The sequence below is a fragment of the Bactrocera latifrons genome, unplaced genomic scaffold, assembly GCF_001853355.1.
Source record: "Bactrocera latifrons isolate USDA-ARS-PBARC rearing strain unplaced genomic scaffold, ASM185335v1 scaffold_440, whole genome shotgun sequence".
Lineage (NCBI taxonomy): Eukaryota > Metazoa > Arthropoda > Insecta > Diptera > Tephritidae > Bactrocera > Bactrocera latifrons.
This window is the reverse complement of record NW_017537091.1, coordinates 86,046-108,593: the sequence shown is the minus strand read 5'-3', so window position 1 is coordinate 108,593 and position 22,548 is coordinate 86,046. Positions and strand designations below refer to the sequence as shown.

Below are 22,548 nucleotides of genomic sequence, written 5' to 3'. Positions count from 1 at the left end.
CAAATTCATATCATTCGAATGGAATGACACGGCGCAGGCAGCAACAAGCTCGCAACAGCTGACCTCTCTTGGTAGATTTCCTGGGTATCGTTGCTTCTTAATAGTACAGGAGTCTTAGTATGGTTGATGTTACAGACAGGACTGGATCAAGGTATCAAGCGACCCGTGCCTAGGATCTCGAACGCCTGATTTCGTTCTCAATGAGGAGTGTTGCTTTAATGGAGAGCATATTTGCGGATTGAGAACATCAGGTTATAACTTATGGCCAAGTTGGACATATGCGATGGCTAATAAAAAACTTAAAAAAAGCACTAGCAAATACCGGTTGGTTTCAGGCTATATGCCATCGGAACTGAAAAAGAGCTGGTACGGGACCTTTCAAGTGATTCATTATATTCGGATGCAAATCAAATTCGCCCCACACAATATGGAGCAGAACGGATATCAACCAAAGGAGTGAGTTGTTCTTTAACTATTTACTGGGTACTAGGCTTTTGTTATGTAACAGAAGTAATAGGTCAATATTCATAACAAGAAACCAGTGGAAAATATTAGATACTCATGTTAGAAAAATTAATACGGATAATTCTTGAAAAACACTTTTTTTCGTGGAAGTCTTTTTCTGATGATATCGAAAACATAGTGGAAGCATTGGATACCTTCAAAAGCCATGGTAGGCCATGCTTATATAGAATGGCATTGCAATTCAACTATATTCTTCAATATGGAGGAAAGCTAAGGCTACATATAATATACCAAAGGCTGGTAAACACTTGCCATAATTTTTTATGGAAACGTTGGAAATGCTGGTAGAGTTACACATAAAAAGCAACTTAAACCCAGAAAAATGGCAAATACTGTGGGCAGGTCAATAATTTCAACGCAGGGAGCTTGAAGGATATGGGAAGATCTGTGTGAAGGGGTACATACCAAGAAGGCGTTCATATCCACTTATCTGAAATAAAAGTACCCTCGCTAAAATTATACACACAATATAAATTAATTAGGCTGTTCACGATAAGGTGGTTATCGGGTTATGTGGTTATGTGATTAAGTAAACAACAATAAAATGCGATATGACAAAATGACCAACTTTGACCAACCCAGACCCTTGTTTATAGATTATGTGGTTGTTTGCTTATTTCCAGTGTCAGAAAGTCGTTAGCGTTTTACTAAATGGCAGCACAAAAAATAAATAAAACTAAGCGAATGGCATTTCCATTTATATCTTCTAATTGGAAATTCTGCTATCAACAGCTGTTTTTTGTTTACAATTGCATTGTGACACTGTTCAGGGCGCACGATGTCTGCAAATTTTATACAAAGAATCTTTTGAACCCTTAAAATTCGGATTATTTAATAAGCACATACCTTCAATAAAGTCCATTTCCTGAATAGCAGAATTTATCTTAAATTCAATTATGTTGCTTTTCAAACTTTGTTTAGGCATTTTATAAGTAGAAATTTCATTGAACCTAAAATGTAAACAATGAACAGCTGTTTGTGTAAAAATAAGCATATAACCATACAATATGGGATGTTCACGGATCATAGAGGTTATTTTTAATCTAATAACCACATAACCTGATAACAACCTTACCGTGAACAGCCTAAATATTAATCGATGAGCTGTAGTGTGCGAACTGAACTTTAATGATAGCAAGGCAGAGCTAGAGCATGAGACGTGCCTTCCGTCTATCGCAACATAATCGATCGTGTTGCTGACATTTCGATTAAGAGACAGCCAGGTAGCTTGATGTATTTTCTTGTGCTGGAATCTAGTACTACAGATAATCATATTTGGTGTCGAAGTCGATTAGCCTCAATCCATTTGAAGATAGTTCGGCATGGAGGCTGAATTCATCAACCGTTGTGCCAAAGATACCTTTGAAGAATGTTCATAAAAATTACCACCCTTGTGAGATTTTTGTTATTTGTAAGGTTTTCCGTATGCTGAGGTGATTTCAAAAGCAAAAATCTATTATATTAAATAACTTGCGGTCTTTGAACATTTTACTTCCTTCTGAGTATGAATAAAAAGACATGTATATATTTATGTTTAATTAATTAGGACAAGATTTTATTTTTAAATATGTACATATGTATCTAATACATGTGCGAATAAAAAGATATTTATTTGTAAATAATATACTGTAACGCTGCAGCTGCTCCTGAGTTGTTCTCTCATATTTTGAAATTATAAAAATAAATGAAATTATTATACTATATGCACCAAAATTAATAGATTTACAAAATTACCCACTTTTTTTGGTTGTCCATTTCTTTATGTTGTCTTGTTTGTTTAGGTATTGGACGAAGGAGAAGCCAAAACAAATTAAAATAGTATTTGGCAGAAGTTTTCACAAAAAAAAGGGGTTTTGATAAACATCTTCAATCTTGTTTTGTTTTTAGTTGTAATTAAACAAAAAATTCTACGTTCAAGGCCCTGTTGAGTAGTTCGTGAGAGCCCGCGTTTAAAGTTTTATATGACTATATAGCTGATCTCTTAGGACAATATTCTAGGCATGTTATAGAATTAAATAAGATTGTTGTCATTTTTTGAGTCCGTGAAACTCATGTAATGGCTTAATTAAGGACAGGATACCGGAAAATAAAAAAACTGAATAGGCTGTTGTATAGGAGATATATGTTATAGTTGTCCGACTTGATTATTCCAACTAATGATCATGTGAATATCAAAGAACATTTTATAATAACTTAAAAATGTTGCATCGAAAGCGGATATCAACCTATAGCCTCTTAGGCAGAATGGTTCAGTATGATTCGTAGTAGTTTTTGAGCATATGCAATTTTACGCACAAATATGTATCCATTCAAATATGTATATTGATCAGTAAGTTAGTTGCGGAAGTTTTTGTTTTTTTAAAATGGGAAGGAATTAAAATTTTTTTTTTTTCAAATAAAATTATTCTGCTGCCATTTAAACTCATAGTATCATTGAAGAACTTTAATGGTTTTTGAAATGATTATTTGTGAGTTTTAAAATCATAGAATGATTATTTGTGAAATTGTGGCGCCTCATATGGCCAACCATTGTAGCATGTTAGGTATAATAAAACGTAATTAAATTAATATCGGAAAGAATAATATTTAGAGATGAATAATGAGAATAAATTAAATTTATTCGCCTTAAACTAATCTACTCTTCTTCTTCTTTACTGGAGTGCACACCGTTTACGCGATTATAGCCGAGTTAACAACAGCGCGCCAGTCGTTTCTTCTTTTCGCTACGTGGCGCCAATTGGAGATTGCAAGCGAAGCCAGGTCCTTCTCCACCTGGTCTTTCCAACGGAGTGGAGGTCTTCCTCTTCCTCTGCTTCCCCCAGCGGTCACTGCATCGAATACTTTCAGAGCTGGAGTGTTTTCGGCTATTCGGAAGATATGACCTAGCCAGCGTAGCCGATGTCTTTTAATTCATTGACTTTCGAGGCTGACATTGTTGTTGCTGTTAATACAGTGATATACAATACTATGGTATCATTAATATCGGGGAACGCCAGTAGCTTTTACAAAAGATTGTGCTTCTCGATTCAGCTTTGCAGTTCGATAATTCGAGTAGATCAAAGAGTAGATTAACGAAGTCGAACGAAAAGGAGTCGCCTTGTTAGAACCCTCTTGTGGAATCGAACGGCTCGGAGAGGTGTTTCCTGCCCTGACGGGGCTTTTGGTGTTGCTCAACTTCACTTTGCATAGCCCTATTAGGGTATACCAAATTCAGACATCGCGGCGTAAAGGCAGCTTCTTTCCATGATGTCAAAAGCAGATTTGAAATCAACGAAGAGGTGGTGCGCGTGGATTCTCTGATCACGGGTGTTTTCCAGGATTTGGCGCATGGTGAATATCTGATCGGTTGTTGATTTGCCAGGTCTAAAGCCACACTGACAAGGTCCAATCAGTTTGTTGACGGTGGGCTTTAATCTATCACACAGTACGTTCGATAGAACCTTATTCGATTTGTTGAGGAGGCTTATAAAACGGTAGTTGGCGCAGATTGTGGGGTCTCCCTTCTTGTAGATTGGACAGAGCACACTTAAATTGCAATCATTGGGAATGCTTTCGTCTGACCATATTATACAAAAAATTTGACGAGAGTTCCTTATCAGGTCTCCGCCGCCGTATTTGAATAGCTCGTTCGGCTGTCTTTGGTGATTACAGCTTTTCGACGACGAACGTTAATTGTGCTGGTTGACGTTCGTTTTTTGCTTCACAGACATGTGATAACATTCTTCCAAAGTCCATCGGTATTCCTAAATATTTAATTACATTTCAATACTAAATTTCACGTTCATAAATGTTTGCAGTCGTTTCGAAATATTTCGTTCTTCTTCCTTGCTTAATTGTTTTAAATGGAAATTTCGTAGGCTTAAATGAAATAAAATCCAAATATTTTTTTGCTATTGACAGCATTTGCTAATACAGCTAATCTATATTTATATAGGCCTCCGAAAGAAAACTAACGGTTAAATCTGTAGTTAAATACCCACTAGTTTTACGAGAGAGAGAGAGTTTCTTAAGGCCGATTTAACAACTCTTTTGTATGTGCGATCGTTCATCCCTATTTTACGGAAAGGCCTTATGCACGGTTGCACGGTGTGTTTGTATTAGTTTCCTAACTATTTTTTTTTAATGCAATGTATGTTTCGTTTGGCGTAACTTGCTGGGGCAAATTCATATGTATTGCACTCCACATTACGTGTCACTGAATATTTGTTTCATTTGTACATACATATATATGAAGACCAAATCTGATGCTGATACTTAATACGAAGAGAAAAGCATAAAAGACGAAAAATATCTTGACATAATCCCTTACAATTGTTGAGAAATATTATTCTTCAGTTTGAAATTTTTTTTTAAATGTATTCTGTTTATTGTTGCACATACACATTGTTTTGGTACTCGTTAATATAACTTAAGATATACATACTTTATTATTTAGTGTTGATGTATGTGGCAACGCTGCCGTTGATGTGTCATGGGTTTATGTTACATACTTTTGGGGTCAAAAGCTAAGGCGTTCGCTGGACGTAGGAGTATCAGCGCAAAATAACAATAAATCTAACAAGTGAAAACAGCCTGCACAAGACAAAATCCAAAATCTATAATAAAGCATATTTAAAACCTAGGGGTTTGGACACTCAGGTATATTGTGAAAACTATTTAGTTGAAGCAAGTGGTACGAAAAGGTTCTAATATTGTAATCAATAATTAGAGCAGCAACTGTTGTTGGCACGCACACACTGGCACGTACACGCACAAATCCTCACTGCTTGAGTTCTAAGGAATAATTTGCTCGCAAACGTACATATTTACTTACACACACATATGTGGGAGTGTCAACATTCGGTTCAACTTAGCAACGTGAAGCTTTGCTTATGTATTAAAAAAAACTCACACCACAAAGTAAATCGCGCTTATTTTCATCCGTTATACTTATAAAAAATTGCACACTAACAAAGTAAGGCAACAAATAGCAAAATAAATATATCGATTATATTCGTATTTGACGTTGCCGTCGTGCTTAACGTCGTTGTCGTCAGTTGCTGCAGTGTCCTGCATTCAGTGTTCAGTATTCGCTCGGCTCTCCTTTTGTTCGCCCAACTGGCGACGACAATTTTCGATTTCGAACAAGCTAATTACAAACGAAACAATAACAAAAAACAACATAACTATATTTAATGAAACATTAATGCGTCAAAAAAGTATTTGAAGAGAAAATATATGTTTACCTATGCGGTATAGAACGAAGCATAGATGCATACATATATGTAATATTTCACAAAATTTAGAGAGTACACAATATAAATATGTACATGCATCTGTACAAAATGAACAAGTATAGCATCTTTGGATTAGTAAGGAATACTATAACACAATCAGACGGATAGCCAATTGCACGCTTCATATATGTATACTACTGTGATGAAATTTATATTTCTCGTGTTTTTCGAATCGGTAAATTTTTTTTCTGTAAGTTGATAGCACTGTTAGTGACATCTATGCCAAATTTCTCGTCAAAATATTCATTAGTATTTGAGATACGCTCCGTTTTTCGAGGCTCTAAAAGTGAATTCTTCGATTTTTACTATGTCTGAATTTATTGAACAAATACATAAGTGCGATAGTGCTTCATCTCATACTGCAATAGTTATCGTGCCACAATCACCGTATTCGCCTGATTACCTTCGAATAACTTCCGGCTATTCAGCAAATTCACATGACCACTCCGAGGACATGGTTTTGACTTAATTGAAGATATAAAGGCTGAATCGAAGAAAGCTCTGAGCTCTTTTTCTTTTTCCAAGTGCTATGATGACTGGAAAATTCGTTGGCATATTACAGCGGGTGGGGATTACTTTGAAGGAGATGAAAAGAACAAAATCCTCCTTTCAATTTGATCACATACTCGTATTCTAATGTATGCATGTATAATAGAGAGTAAATGAATGTGCATGATAGAAAAAACTCAGAAAAAGAAAAGTGCAAATACATGTTTTTGATTTAGGGGGGAAGAAAAAAGAAACAACAGAAAGTGTTATAAAGTGGCGAAAATATTACGGCGGTACGATTTGATCAGCTGCTTCAATATGTTTTTGTAATAACTCCTTTGCACATGTGCATATGTGATTTAATGACAAGAGTGTCGTGTTTTGCCTTATGAGTGATTATTTTGATATTAAGTAGACATAGTCAATGGAAACTGGTGTAGCTTACAACAGGCCTATAACTTATGTCACATTTCGTTTAAAAGTAAATCCTTGCAATATCTATAAAAATTTATATACAGATATATAACATACATATATACCTACATATTGCACATTTTTAATTCAATATAAGTGATTTTTAACAATTATGCCTTTAATTATTCAAATACAGTTCGGTAGAGCCACTTTATGTAGTATAATCTAGGTTAAGCCTTTTCCGCAATTTAACAAAATCAGATAAGAAATATTAAACTTAAATACAATTAGAACTCGTTATATCTTCGAAAATATTTATGAGTTCCTCAAATTACAATTGCAATACAGGTGCAAATCCATATGTATAAATATGCGGCAAAACGTACCACTATTTACTAAGAAGATTAAATCCAGGGTATTCAACAACGGCAGAAGGGACTTAATGTTAGGTCGACCCCCCTAATTTGAGTTCCTAGTAACAGGAACATTTTCGGCAACTCAAAAGCAGACGAATTCGCCAAGCTAGACGCTTCTTCAGACGAATCCTAGGTGTAGTTAATAGTTATCATATCAGATGGGAACGATATAGAGAGAGCTTTATACTTATTTTGAACAGAGAGCTCAAAACAGATGAAAGTCAAAAAATTAACTGAGAGATAACGAAGCTTAGAATAGGTATAAGAAGGGTATATTCATAACTACAGCTATAACGGGGCATTAGTCTTTTGGATAATGATATTAAAAATACGTCTGCCTCATATAAATAATTTGTGGAAAGAAGAGAATAAGGAAACTGTTTCCACATTCTTTGTGAACGCCCAGTTATAGCACAAACCCGTTACAGAATACTTGGAATCCATCAGGCATCAAACCTTGAAGGACTTCCACAAAAAGCATAACGGATATAAGTAGTTTCATTGAGAGCACCAAATGAATTAAGTGCAACGATGGAACGAGATAGCAAGATAATAAAGGCCTTACGATAGTGCATCAAAATGGTACATACAGCGCTAATTGAGCCTTGGATGGCGGCATTTCTATCTACCTAGAAATGGATAAAGTGCACACAGTTTGTAATATCTATAATAGTGTTTGGAATATATACCAAAATTTCTTAATATCAACCAAATTTTTTTAGTTTTACAAAACATGTATGCATTTTACTAAAAACATACACCAAAATAATAATCTGCTGTATAATAGCAATCTCTTTCGCTTATAATGGTGCATGCCCTAATCTTAAACTCGATTATTTTCGCTCAGAAAAAGTTTTGCAGGTTTGGCACTTTGTGGCTACATTGAATGATTTTAGTTTTCTTATATACCACTAAATGAAAGTAGCTGTATCGTCAATCCATTACAATTAAAATAAAAACAAAAGAGCATTAGACGGAATTTTGTTTTAAGCAATATCAATTTTATCAGCAAATAAAGACGAGACTAAAAATGATTTTATGTACTTTCTTGCATTTGAAATGCCAACATTATATTATTTCTTTTCAAGAATACATCATATCTACAAATCTTGAGAAAGAATACTACAGGGTTTGTCTTGAAAGTAATGAGACTGACGATTGAACAAAATTGGTTGAAACAATCGTTCTGCTCTTCCTCTCTGGCGTAGATACCTCTTACGCGATTATAGCCAAGTTAACAACAGTGCGACAGTCGTTTCTTCTTTCTGCTACGTGACACCAATGGTATATTCCAAGCGAAGCCAGGTCCTCCTCCACCTGGTCTTTCCAACGGAGTAGAGGTCTTCCTCTTCCTCTGCTTCCCCCGGCGGGTACTTCATCGAATACTATCACAGCTGGAGTGTTTTCGGCTATTCGGAAAACATGACCTAGCCAGCGTAGCCGATGTATTTTTATTTGGTGGTGTTGATACTGGTTCCAAGATAGACAAAATTTTCTACGACTTTAAAGCTATCACTGTCAACACTGACGTGAGAGCCAAATCCCGAGTGCGACGATGGTGTTCGATGACAGGAGATATTTCGTCTTGCCTTCGTTCACCACCGTACCCATTTGCTTTGCTTCCTTGTCCAGTCTGGAGAAAGCAGAACTAACGGCGCGGGGGTTGAGACCAATGATATCAATATCATCCGCATACGCCAGCAGCTGTACACTCTTATAAAAGATTGTACTTGCTCGATTATTTTCCCAAGCAGCAGATTGAAGAAGTCGCACGATAGATCGCCTTGTCTGAAACCTCGTTTGGTATCGAACGGCTCGGAGAGGTCCTTCCCGATCCTGGCGAGGCTTTTGGTATTGTACAACTACAGTTTACACAGCCCTATTAGGGGATACCAAATTCAGACATCGCAACATAAAGGCTGTCAAAAGCAGTAGTTGATGCAGATTGTGAGGTCTTCCTTTTTGTGGAATGGTCAGAACGCTCTTAAATTCCAATCGTTGGGAATTCTTCCGTCCGACCATATTTTACAAAGACGCTGATGCAGTTCTTCGATGCTTTGGCTTTGTCGTTCTTCAGACGGGTAATTGCTCTTCGAACTTCTTCATGGTCGGAACGTCTGCTCTATCGTCATCGATTGGAAAATCGGGTTCGCCTTTTCCTGGCGTTATGCATTAAATTTTCGAGCATTACTCTTGTCGGCCAACTTGTCAAACTCTCCATACTGACATATTTAATCCTGTCTCTGTGTATGTCTGTAAATGCGTCTCGCTTTCCTCTTAAACTTTCTATATACATCCCATCCCGGATGTGTTGTGTTTGATCGTAACGTTGCGATGTATGCGGTCTGTTTTCTCTGCGCTACGACACGGCACTCCTCGTCGTACCAGCTCTTCTTTTGCATTTTCCGAAAACCAATGGTTTCCTTTGTATCTGTTCTTAAATCCCACAGTTTTCTTATACCGAGTTGCTGACGAGTGCTCTCAGAAAGCAGGAGTGCAAACGGAGTAAAACATCGCTCGGCCGTCTGTTGTGATTGCAGTTTCTCGACGTCGAACGTTCCTTGTGTTTGTTGACATGCGTTTTTTGCTGCACAGAATCGGGTGCGAATCTTGGCTGCAACATGATATCTTAGCTGCAGCAGGAAGGCTGGAGTCGATGGTCGGACCTCGGAACGTACGCACGTCTAAAACACTGGAGACGGGTATCCGTCTATCACAATATGGTCGATCTGGTTGAAGGCTTTTCGATCAGGAGACAGACAGTTAGTGTGATGACTTCTCCTATGTTGGAACCTAGTACTACGCATAACCATATTTCCGGCCCGGGCGAAGTCGATCAGCCTCAACCCATTTTGGAATGTTTCCTCGTGGAGGCTGAATTTACCGACCGTAGTGTCAAAGATACCTTCGTTGATGACGCTGGCGTTAAAGTCAATCACCAATCATGAATTTGACATCGTGGCGGGAACAGCTCTCATAGGTGTGCTTCAAGCGCTCATAGAAGGCATCTTTGGTCACATCGTCCTTCTCTTTTGTCGGGGCGTGGGCGCAAATCAGCGATATGTTGAAGAACTTTGCTTTGATGCAAATTGGGGCCAGACGTTCATTCACCGGGGTGAATTACGATACTCGGCGACGGAGTCTCTTTCCTACCACAAATCTCACACCAAATTTGCGCTTCTTTATATGGTCGCTGCAGTAAATGCCACGAGCACCAACTGATGTTAGCCTTCATTCTAACGAAGACATCACCCATCTGGGCAGCGGCACCTTCCCAATTAAGGAACCGGACATTCCAGGTGCAAGCCCTCAAATCGTAATCCTTAATAAGTTTGGTCGTCATCAAAAAGAGGGGTTTCGCATCCAAAGCTGATTGTTATTTTTTATTAGGTGCGTTTTTTTATGTGCCGGATCCCAAACCCTCCCCTGTCGAGGACTTTGGCTACCCATAAGATACTTGGTCTAGGTCCGGAAATCGTGAGCTGCTTAAGTCATATGTAAAAGAATCGTTTCTGACCACTCCTTAGTGAAAGGCAATCAGAGAACTTTTCTCACTTGCGTGAACTTCTTCAAATGACTTCACCCAACCAATCGTTACAATGCAGCGCTGCCAGCCTGATATTTAATAATGAAAGGCATCACGGAAGGCATCCTTCGTAATAGCCATAAGAGGCGAGATGCATGCTGCTTGGACCCCTCTGTCCTCTCAAAATGCTTGCCTTTCATCGGCCTTTTCAGGCAAGGAAACGAAATAAGTCGGGGGGCATATCAGGGTTGTAGGGCGGCTGCGAAGGCATTGGGATGTCGGCCTTGGTTAGGAAGCTGTTCACAAAAAAGGCATTGTCGTATTGAAACTTCCAATCGGCTGCGATGCCTTGTCGGAAGCGATTGACCCTTTGTTTGAGTCTCTTTAGGACTTCCACGTAAAACTTGTGGTTAACGGTTTGTCCAGGAGGAACAAGTTGATGGTGGATGAGGCCTTTGATGTCAAAAAAGACAAGGAGCATCACTTTCACTTTGGATTTGCTCATTCTACATCGACCTCTTTCACGCTCTCAAAAAAGTCCTGATGCCCCCGAAACACACTACTTCTTGGTAAAGCAACATCTGGGTAAGCCTGCGTAATCATATCAAACGAATTTAATCGCTCTAACGAATGCTCCATTTTTGGTTAGCACCACTCACAGAAACATGTCGCGCAAAAATGTTTGTCCTGACTCTCCTGGTGCTCAACAACTGACCTGCAGCTCGTTCGTTAGCTAGAAGCGTCCTCTACCGAATTCAGTCGGTGCGCGCACACTTTGAAGTACAATCGCGGCAGGAAAAAAATCAGTCCTCTTACTTTCAGGACAAACCCTGTAGAAACAGAATCCAATTCAGATCTTATGAATAACCAAGTGCTTAACAAAAATAACCCACAATTCACATTTTTCTTTTTTTCTTTCATAAAACGAGTTTGATTACCTTTTGAATTTTACTTCAAAAAAGTAACTTTTTTGTCGAAGGATCTCAAGAATACTTAGCTAGCGTCTGTGTCCAGACGGACGATGAATAATATACTTATTGAAAAGTCAGTAAAGACAGTTCCACTTCAAAGCAAAAAAATACAAATGCACATATAACTCGTAAAAATTGAAAAAATGTACTGTGATCTGATGAAATAAAAATGAATTTGTTTAAATCTAAACATTTGCCTAAATATAGTCAATAAACATAGATTTGGAGGATGGAGTCATATTTTTAGCAATGTTACTATTGAAGCACAGAGCTTTAACATGTAATACTAATATTTTTTTTTCTAATTATAGCAAACAATGTTTTGTTTTTTTATTTATATTAAGGCTTTGCAACAGCGTACAATTATCACCCACGTGGCCAATATGCATTGAAGACATTACAAACACTGCCGAACCACGCTACCAAAACATGATCTCACCGAATCCATCAAATTGTATCGAAAATGATCATCACCGCACTCATCACACAGCAACTGCAGGTTCTCAGACTTGTGGCTTTAGCTCGGGAGTTCGCAATAACCGACGTAACATGAGCAACAATAATGTGTGCGGTGTACGCTGTCGTTCTTTATTGGGCTATCAACCGCATTTGCAGCTTATCAATGATGCTAATATTATGGGCAGCAATAATTGCTGCGATATTGGTGCATCTGGAGGCCGTTATAGTCCACATCCGAATGAGATGTTCTTGCATCATCATGGTAAACTCTCAACCCAACCGATTAATGGCTTTGATGATTCAACAAATTGTTGTTTGCCGCCACCATCACCAGCGCCGAATAGTGATAGATACATAATGGGCTTAACATCACTGCAAAGTTCTCAAATATGTGGCACTTCCAGTAATGTTAACTGTTTGGATATGCATACGACATACACTAATTATGATGGCGGTGGCAATATTGGCGGTCAAGTACATCAAGCAAACACACAGCATTTATATCATCATCATACTGCACAATCGCTTTCTTCATCCGCATCAACATTACCGTCGACTGTTTCTAGTAATTGCGGCACAAACTTGTCAGAAAAGTACGCAGGCAGCATGCAACAGTGTTCAAATTCACCGAATACTCGATTTCGCTTATCAGACCGATATCGTGAGGTTTCTACGCCTAAATCACTGGTTTTGAATAGCACAACCACCATTGGTAGCCAAGGCGCCTCTGCTGCGGCCACGGGTGATGTCTCAACACCGCCTTGCAGTACCGCACGATACGCCTCTTCCGCACATTTTTTAACACAAGGTACACCCTTGGTGACAAGCGACACATACACATACCTTTCGTCGACAGTGCATACGCCTGTAAAGCGCTATGTGCCGACCCCTCCACCGCCAAACGAACTATACACTGACATATCGGTACAACAGTCTACACTGACGCCGCAAACATATGTAGGCAAATGCACGAACAACAGCAGAGTGATCGGTGGAAATGGCACAACGCAACATGTCAACACACTGCCTCTCCGCTTACGCGTGAAATGCTGTGCCAATGATTTGGCACATCCACCAGTCATGCAGGCAGCTAATATAAATACCTCGCATATGACGCATAGTCTTGAGCATCGGCCACTCTTAGTTACCGACTACTATGCCACATCTCCGCGTAATCGATCATCCTTCAATGTTGTTAACAACAGCAATATCATTGCTAACGGCATGGATAATTCAAAATGCGCTGGAGTAACAGCAAAAGATGCTTCCATTATCATCTTACAAGATCAACAAATGCCAACAAATGAAAACTTGACATCGCTATCTCAGTTGCATAACACATCTAGCTGTATAACTTCTGCGTCGACGGCCTGTTCAGCGTCGACCGCTGTGGCGGGCGGTTCGAATCCTTTATGCGTTAGACCTTCGACGGCCTCACCACTATCTATTGGCGCCAACGGTATGTATGTAGTCGGCAACAGCCGCTTGAATTCCAACGGTGTCGTTCGTGGTAATAACTCAAATGTGATAAATGATAGTAACAGCCGCATTTATACGACACCTGTCACCCAAATGGATGCTAATTCTGGCTCAAATAGTGTTGGTGACAACAGTATTAGCAACATAAATTCTGGACCCGGTGCAGCCACAACTTGTTTGCATTGCAACACAGTGCGACGTACAACCGGCGTCCATCAGACCACTCAGACAACAGGCCCGATCAGCCCAATACCTATACAACAAGTACTTGAAGGCAATAGTGCAGGAGTCACCGGTAGTTGCAATGGCGTCTTTATACAGAATAAGCTGGAACAAACTTCTCTTTCACTAACACCATCCACTAGCGAGTCGCATATTTCCCCACAATCGCCGTTGGCAAACGGAGCACCGAATTCGCGAGTACCTTTTCGAAGTAAAGCGAATGATCACAGTAGCAATAGCGGAGTTGAGCAATTGCTACAGCAGCAAGGAGAACAAATGTATGTGACTTCAAAAGCCCTGCATCATCCAATGGATGTAATAACAGAGGGCACAATCACAGAGCACATTAGTATTACTGGCAACGCCCAAATGTGCAAGCAGCAGCAGCATCAACAAGCTTTGAACCTTAATCGGCAACTACTGCAACATTCGTCTTTGCAAATGCATCATCAATCACAACAGCCCTCACCAATACAACAACTGCCTGTACCACAACAGCAGCAGCAAATTCAACGCTTTTCTCGAAAGAAACGTTTGAGTCAATATATACGCAAAGAAATAGCCCGTTTTTTTGGTGTAGACGCCAGTACGGAAGCTGAAGAATTTGCTGTTTGGCAAGGTCGTCAAAGGCGTTTAGCCCTCCGAAGGTTTGGTGCGTTGAAAAGCGAGAATGAGTTACATACTGAAATAAACAACACAGATACCAGTGAGGTCAATAACCGCATAAATTTCTATAATGGAGTCGGTGGGGGGACTAATCAACAATACTATCAACATCATTATCACCCTTCGGAAAGGCCTGATATATTACCCGCTCATTATACAGAAGGTGATGACTTGACAATCGAATATACATCGCGACGACGTCATTTCTCATATACTGACTTCCAGTTAGGAGATCATGTCGAGCGGAAAGCATCCGTAGGTACAATGATTATGTCTAGTCTAACTTATGTCGTACAGACACTGAATAAACGACATCCACGCCACAACCGACAATGGTCACGGAGTTTTGCGCAAGCTCATATAAATCAAATCCATGGTATCGATAACTCAGGTGATATTTTTGAAGGCTTACCAGCGCTTCACGAAGAGGAACTATTTTTCGACACTTCAGGTACTGAGCAAACTCTAAACAATAGCCATGTAATTGGTTCGAATAGCAGTAATGGCGCAATTAGCGGCTCGTTGCAGCAATCGAACGTTATGCGACCCGGTGATGGCAGTGCCACGATTACGAACAATACTGGCGTACAGCTACTTGAACATCATCGACAAATATACATGAGTGAACGTATGCACGGATGGCGTACTTCGGCCGTAATGGGTGGTAGTGGAAAACATGGCACTCCCAACACCAACGTTGCTGCAAATGGTGAACAAATAACTGCATCCATATTACTGCAGCAAGCCACAACCACCAACATTAATACCGGTGGTCAACAATCAAGTAATGTTTGCAGTACTAGCATCTCCCACCAGTCCAATATGACACCGATCGCTGGTAATAATGGCACACCTTTACTGCCAAATGTACAACCAACAAACGGAACACGCGGCAATCGCATAGCGGCACAACTTTTAGATGGCGTACTCGAGAACTCGCGTCGCTCAATACAGCGCAAAGTTAAATTGTTTACAGTTAATGATCTAGACGATCGTGCGGATCATCGGCCATTTTTTACGTATTGGATAAACACAGTGCAGACATTAGTTCTCTTATTGTCGCTCATTTGCTACGGTATAGGGCCTATAGGAATTGGAGTTGAACAAAAAACGGGACAGGTACTGGTTACTAGCCTTAGTTTGCAAACAGTGCAGCACACCGAGCAGCGAAATTTATGGATAGGGCCACGAAATAATGACTTGGTACATATGGGTGCGAAGTTTGCTACTTGTATGCGTAGCGATGTTCGTATCACGGATGTGCTACTGAAGACGAGGCGGCAAGAACGTGAAACAGCTTGTTGTATACGCAACGATGATTCAGGATGCGTACAAAGCTCTCAAGCGGACTGCTCTGTGCGTGGACTATTCCCAACCGTAAGTGAAAATACAATTTTGTATACGTAAAAATAAAATGTGACAAGAGTATATATAAAATAATTTTAAATCTAATTTTAGAAGTCTATATCAACCTGGAAAAAATGGTCGCCTGGTGAATCTGGACCAGGTGGTCGCATTTCGGGTTCCGTTTGTGGACTGGATCCTAAATACTGCGATACACCCGCATCCATAGCACCATATGAATGGCCAGATGATATAACAAAATGGCCCATTTGCCGGAAAACAAATTCGTTTTCACAACGTTTTCGCTACAAAGATCACACCGCCGAACACATGGTATGTGAGGTCATAGGTCATCCGTGTTGCACTGGAGTTTATGGAGAATGTAGAATAACCACTCGCGAGTACTGTGATTTCGTCAATGGCTATTTTCACGAAGAAGCATCGTTATGTTCGCAGGTAAGGTCCATATTTGTCAAAGTTTGAACCATTCATCAATTTCTTAAATTAGATAAGAAAAATGCTTATTAGCATCTTTAAAATCATTGAACATATTCTTTCTAAATTTAGAACATTTATTTTTAAATTCGTTAATAATTTCTGTTTTACAAGAACAAATTTTCGGATTATATAACGAATGGATTTTGATTTCGGATGATACTGCGCCAAGATACAGAAGTCACCACAGTCCTACTTTTTTAAGAAATATTCGAATAATAACCTGCATTTCCGTTTATATACTCTAGCAACATGTTGATACAAGGCTATTGTATTGTTGTCACCTAAACATTGTTTGTATATTTTTCTTCTTCTTTACTGGCGTAGACATCGCTTACGCGATTATAGCCGAGTTAACAATCGTTTCCTTTTTTCACTTCGTGGCGAAAATTGGATATTCCAAGCGAAGCCAGGTCCTTCTGCATCTGGTCCTTCCAACGGAGTGGAGATCTTCCTCTTCCTCTGCTTCCCCCGGCCGATACTGCATCGAATACTTTCAGAGGTAGAGTGTTTTCGTCCAATCGGACAACATGACCTGTTTGTATCATCTGAAATCAATGTAGATAGATATGGAGTCATATGTATATTATATATATACAAAGTTATATACATATAACTCCATGTCTATCTAGATTGATTTCAGGTGATACAAACAGCTCATGTTGTCCGATTGGACGAAAACACTCTAGCTCTGAAAGTATTGAAATAAGCTTTCCAAAAAGGTATAGCATGACCCGATACGACGAATAAAACTCTCGCTCTCAGCGCCAACTAGCGAAAATACCGCAAGACTTTTTTTGCAACCTAATATATAAATGATTATCGTGTTAGGAAATGAGCTAAATTTCGATTGACTGTCTGTTCGTTCGAGACAAATTGCAAATTGTGAGCGTGTAGATTTACACCAAAAACTAACTCTTGGGTATTTGTTTATTTCTTGTCCTGCAAAGTACGTCGTCCTTATATATTTTCAATACCCCAAATTTGTATAATTACAGATTTCCTGCTTGAGCAACGTCTGCGGCATGGTGCCATTTATATCTGGTGAGGTGCCTGATCAATTTTATCGTCTATTCACATCACTTTGCTTACATGCTGGGATTCTTCATTTGGCCATTACTATCGCCTTTCAACATGTATTTTTAGCCGACTTGGAGCGTTTAATAGGGCCTGTTCGCACCGCTATTGTTTATATTGGCTCAGGACTGGCTGGAAATTTAACTAGCGCCGTATTAGTGCCATACAAAGCAGAAGTGAGTATAACGAAATATTATTTTACTTGATAGATTTTATTTGATCAACTCATATTTAGGTTGGACCATTGGCATCATTGTCTGGTGTAATTGCATCCCTGGTTGTGTTGCTAATACTTATCCACTGGAAGCATCTACGTAAACCGCACGTTGCTCTTTTCAAACTTATGTGTATGACAGCATTGGTTTTTGGCGTTGGAATACTACCTTGGCAGTTGAACTTTGCAGGACTGTTAGCGGGCATTTTTTGTGGGATATTCTTAACCATTGCGCTGGTGCCGTTTGTGAGCGTTACCAAATATGGACGAAAGTCTAAGGTTTTCACTTTATTCGTCGCATATATTTTTATTTAATGATAAATGAAGCACTCATTACACACATTTTGAAAGAAAATTTAAATTATATACAGTGAATATGTAAAGGGGTACCTATATAAAAGGGGTATATATAGTATAAAAAAGTTGCTAAATTATTGAGAAATTAAGTTTTCAGAAGGGGAAAAGAAATTGCTTAAGCCATTTTTTCTATCTGCTTAATTTCATTAGAGATAACATAAGTGATCTCTGAACAAAACTAACTGACTTTACGCTCGAACTACAGATGTACATAGCTACGATCGCTTTTACCATATTTACAGCGCTTTAATAAGATGAAACTGCATAATGAATATAAAAACTTAAAATTTTTTTTTTTTAAATGGACACGCTTTTAATGATCTTGCTATTTTTGATCTAATAAACCAATTTTGTCCGCCCTACCCATCAAGTGTATAAAATAAAGCATAGCATAAATTCCAAATGTAATCACAAAAAGTTAAGTTTCTGGATAACTCTAATGAAGTGATTTCTACAACTCGTTACTTATATTTTAAGCATCAGCCAAACATGTCTCTAATTTCGCAATATTTCTTTTTAATTTTGTTTTACACTTTTATTTCTAGATCAATCTTATATGGTCCTGCGTCATCTTCCACCTGTTTATATATTCAGTGATGCTGGGGATTTTCTACGTATTTCCAACGGAGTTAACTTCACTAAATGTGGGAGAAGTTTTAAAAACAAATTTGAACGGTAATTCAGGCAGTGACAGTAACGTTGCAGACAGCGTAATTGTTGGAGCCGGCGTTGGAGGAATCGGCCTCGTCGGTGGCCATAGTGGTGAAATACCTGCTGGTATCAGTAATGGCAGAAGGTATATTGGTAAAAACAAATGGTACCAATCGATGCAGCAGCAGCAGTATTACTATCACCATCGTTCCAGTGATATAATTACGAGTGGAGTGGTATGTAAACATACACATGTATCCACATACATGTCTTTAGCAAGATATGTATATTAATGCAATTGGGTGGGCATACAATTCATAATTTCCTCCCAAAAACGAATTTGCTGAATTCATGGTCAAATTTTCTATAGGAACATATTTTATATAAATGTTCTGTCACTAATTATTCTTAGAAAATACTGCAGTATATAATTAAAGCTGTACCAAATTTTAACACTTTCTTTTTATATCTTACTTAAAACATGATTATATTCTTGTATTTCTCTTCTATAATTAATTCACGGCGAATACTTAAATTTTGGTAGATTCCCACTTCTGTATTCTATGCATTTTTCTTTCGGATGTAAATGATAAATCGAACCGCTGTGTACCCGAACAAAGTTTTTGCTTTGCGATTACAAAGTAGAGCATATTTTTTCAACAATGGAAAGTGTTTTCCTTCTAAGCAAAGCTACTTCATCATCAGACTCAATTGGGTGCCTATTCATAGCGCTAAGCGAATGATCGGAATCACATCGGAATATTAACGAGTTGGATCTCCATTGCCATCTTGCGTGTTAGCACTGGACCAATGGAACACGCGTGCGCTTAGCAGGATTTGGTCACCGACTCGCTCCTGTGCGAATCCAAGATCTTTTTAGCCTAGAGTAGAAAGTGAGAGATCTACTGAATTACTTCCAAAGTTCATTTTGCCGCAATAGTAGAAGTTCTTACTGGACATTGCTCAATAGGTATTCATGGGGTAAGGCTAAAAATCTTGTCGGATGCAAATTGTCAAAATTGTACGTAGGAATATTATTTGGAAACATTCAGTCAAGACTGAGGTTGAATGATCACGGCAGTCTTATCTTCATTGAACCAGTAGACATAGCCGTAACTGACATTAGCCGTCTCCACAAAGTGTTTTGTCGATTTGTGAGGATGTTATAAACAATTATATAGGAGTTTTAGGTGCCACAACAGATCAGCGTTCTAAGCTGTCCAAGTAAGGTTCGTGTCTTCTCTTAACATAACCTGCTTTCTAAGAGAGTTATTCTTCCTATTAAAGCTTTCTGTGCTACATATTTGAACAATAAATGTACAAAAACTAAATGTTTAAGCCTATACATTTTCTTTGTTTCTTATTCAGGATTTACATAAGGAACCATTGCAAGTGCAGCAAAATGAAATGGGTCCTGTGCCATCATTTTATAATTATGCTTACCATATGAATCGCAGCAATAATCAAATGAGTAGCAAATACAAATATAATCCTAATAATAACGGTAATAGTAATAACAGCAGTTTCACAAATTTTTATTTTGCGAATAACATCAAAAGCTTTTTGAACAGCAGTAACAAGTCACACCATATAACTGGCGACAGTAAAATATTGTCAGAAAATGCGCGGCCTGTCAGCAAAATCATAGAAGTTGAAGCGGGATTGAATAATCGTAGTAATAGCAACACTAACATAATCGCGTATAACATTAAAAAAAATAAAAGAATTGGTGAGGAAGATATCCTTGATGGAAGCAATAATATTGACATTGACGTTATTGTCGGGGACATGACAGTTGGTAAGCTGCAGTCGTTGCAAACATTCAACGCTATAGTCAATAAGACGCCGAATTACGGTAGTGATCGATATTCGTTTGAGAAGCAAACTAACAACTTGAGATTTGTTGGAGTCAGTGCCAATGCTAACTTCAGCAGAAGTAGCAGTCTCATCTTAGAAAATCAACAGCTACAACTACAACAACTAAGACTTATGCTACATTCAGGACGAAAGCAGTCACACCCCAACGGCAATATTAAGGACACGAGCTTTTACAATGATCGCCAAAAATTAGATAATATTGTAGATTCGTTACATAACTTCGACGACATTGACTTACACAGGGAAGTAATGTATATAGTCCAAGCAGATACCGACAACAAAGACGACGTAGAGGTATCGCTTGTCACAAGACCACACATAAATCCAGATGAGAAAAGCCAGTTCACCTTCCATTTAAATGATAGCAGCGTTTTTGCGTTCACCAATGACAAAAATGTAAATAAGACTTCAACCAATCCAAAAGTCGCAAGAGTTGCCAAAACAAAAGTTCGTTTCAGCACAAAGCCATGGCAGAACTTTACGGGTAGTCAACAACAGCAGCTAAATTTAGTATCAAATGTTGCATCCCCATTTAAGAGATTGTATAAAAAAGTCACAGCGTTAATAGATACAGTAAATATGTCAGGTTCGGCTACTGGAGATCCGGCATCAACAGCTACAGGACCAAGAAGCCCCACATCGTCATCCACGCTGGGTGAAGCGGATAAATTGAAAACAAAAACTGAATTGATGAACAACAAAAGTGCAACAAAAACGACAAATAGCAACAGCAGCAAAAAAAAAAAGAAAAACAATAACACCAACAATACAGCAATAAACGCCAAAGGGGTATGAGTATAATAATATAAATATTTACAAATAATTTCACAAACAATAGTAGTAGCGAGCAAAAGCTAAAAAAGATTTCATTGTAGAACTAATGCTAAATACAATTTCCATATATTGCACATGCTGGTACACATACACACATATATTTGTACAATTGCATTCATACAGATATATCAGTAATGCCTACATTAAGCGAAAAACACTCCGAAATACCAAAAGAACGAGCATGCGTGCATGATTTTCAAAATATATGTATGTATAGCTTTGCGCGTGGCCACATGATCACTTATTAAATTCTCCCTTTTACACGAAATGGCTTTTAAGCAGACCCTTCAACTTATCTCTTATATATGTCGTTTTCGATTCGCCATATCTTTATATCATTATTTGCTTATGCCAGTTACTTCATTTATACTAGTAACTCGATTGCCACTTTCCACGAAAACAACTAGAATATTGCCTAACGCGATTAGGTGACTGAAGATTTAGAGCTTTGCCCAAGTTTAAGGCATGCTGTTAATTATAATTTTTATACGCTTGAAAAATGATGCTACAGAGTATAATAGTTTTGTTTACCTAATGGTTGTTTATATCACCTAAACCTAATCGAAATAGATATACATAGGTTTTATAATATATATAGTACATATATAAATGACTAGCAAACCCGGCCATGCGTTGCTGTGGTTAAATTTTTTGTTATATTACATTGTAGTAAACTCTTCACGGGGAACAGTTACCCCTTAATACAATGAAATTATTATGTACGAACGAAGACGGAAACGTTAAATCTTAAGAATCCACTGGATTGGAATTTCAAAGGGAAGTACTTTTAATACGATACAAAAGAATTAATTTAAAAATATTTTATTTTTATTTAAATTTCTAACAAATAGTTTTAATGCTTTAAGAATAATAATCAATATTTTGAATTATCAATACTTTTAATCTCAATTTAATTTAGCACTAATTGGTGCACAATATTTTTGGTTAATCCGTATCGTCATTGCAAAAGCTAAACGAAATGGAAATTGTAGCCTCCTGAAGGGTATCGTAAAATCCAATGGTGTCATTGCAATACGTGGCAACAGGACCACTTCACCTTTAAACTTTCCAGATAATATATTTCTTTCAAGAATATTTCCGGTGATCTTTTTGATAGCCAAACTCGCACTATTGCTTAATCAATGTGGATTCAAATTACGCAGGAGAAAAATAGGTGAACCATTCTTTAATGTGGTGGCATTCCAGGTATATCTAGTGAATTTAAAAATTCAATTGGAAAACTTACACTTTCATT

The 22,548-nt window shown here is 38.2% G+C and overlaps 1 protein-coding gene across 8 annotated transcripts; it reads left to right on the top strand.

Moving 5' to 3' along the window:
• The first annotated feature begins 4,971 nt into the window (after positions 1-4,971).
• On the top strand, positions 4,972-21,466 carry LOC108972982 (inactive rhomboid protein 1). Of its 8 annotated transcripts, none has more exons than XM_018939949.1 (7): positions 4,972-5,163; positions 11,962-15,820; positions 15,902-16,243; positions 17,281-17,535; positions 17,595-17,852; positions 18,476-18,817; positions 19,950-21,466. In XM_018939949.1, the coding sequence occupies exons 2-7, from the start codon at positions 12,047-12,049 to the stop codon at positions 21,252-21,254; spliced, it is 6,276 nt and encodes a 2,091-aa protein (XP_018795494.1). In that variant the 5' UTR covers positions 4,972-5,163; positions 11,962-12,046; the 3' UTR covers positions 21,255-21,466. The 8 variants fall into 8 exon arrangements, with proteins under 8 accessions (XP_018795494.1, XP_018795495.1, XP_018795493.1 ...); XM_018939950.1 differs by lacking the exon at positions 4,972-5,163 and adding an exon at positions 5,298-5,976; XM_018939948.1 differs by lacking the exon at positions 4,972-5,163 and adding an exon at positions 5,298-5,991.
• Positions 21,467-22,548: the final 1,082 nt, after the last annotated feature.

Bases quoted from the DNA above. Each gene is read 5' to 3' on its own strand.
- LOC108972982 (XM_018939947.1), top strand. From the start codon at position 11,867: ATGTTACTATTGAAGCACAGAGCTTTAACATGTAATACTAATATTTTT. The intron at 15,821-15,901 runs GTAAGTGAAAAT...ATCTAATTTTAG, and splicing joins TGCGTGGACTATTCCCAACC to AAGTCTATATCAACCTGGAA. The intron at 17,853-18,475 runs GTTTTCACTTTA...TTTTATTTCTAG, and splicing joins AATATGGACGAAAGTCTAAG to ATCAATCTTATATGGTCCTG.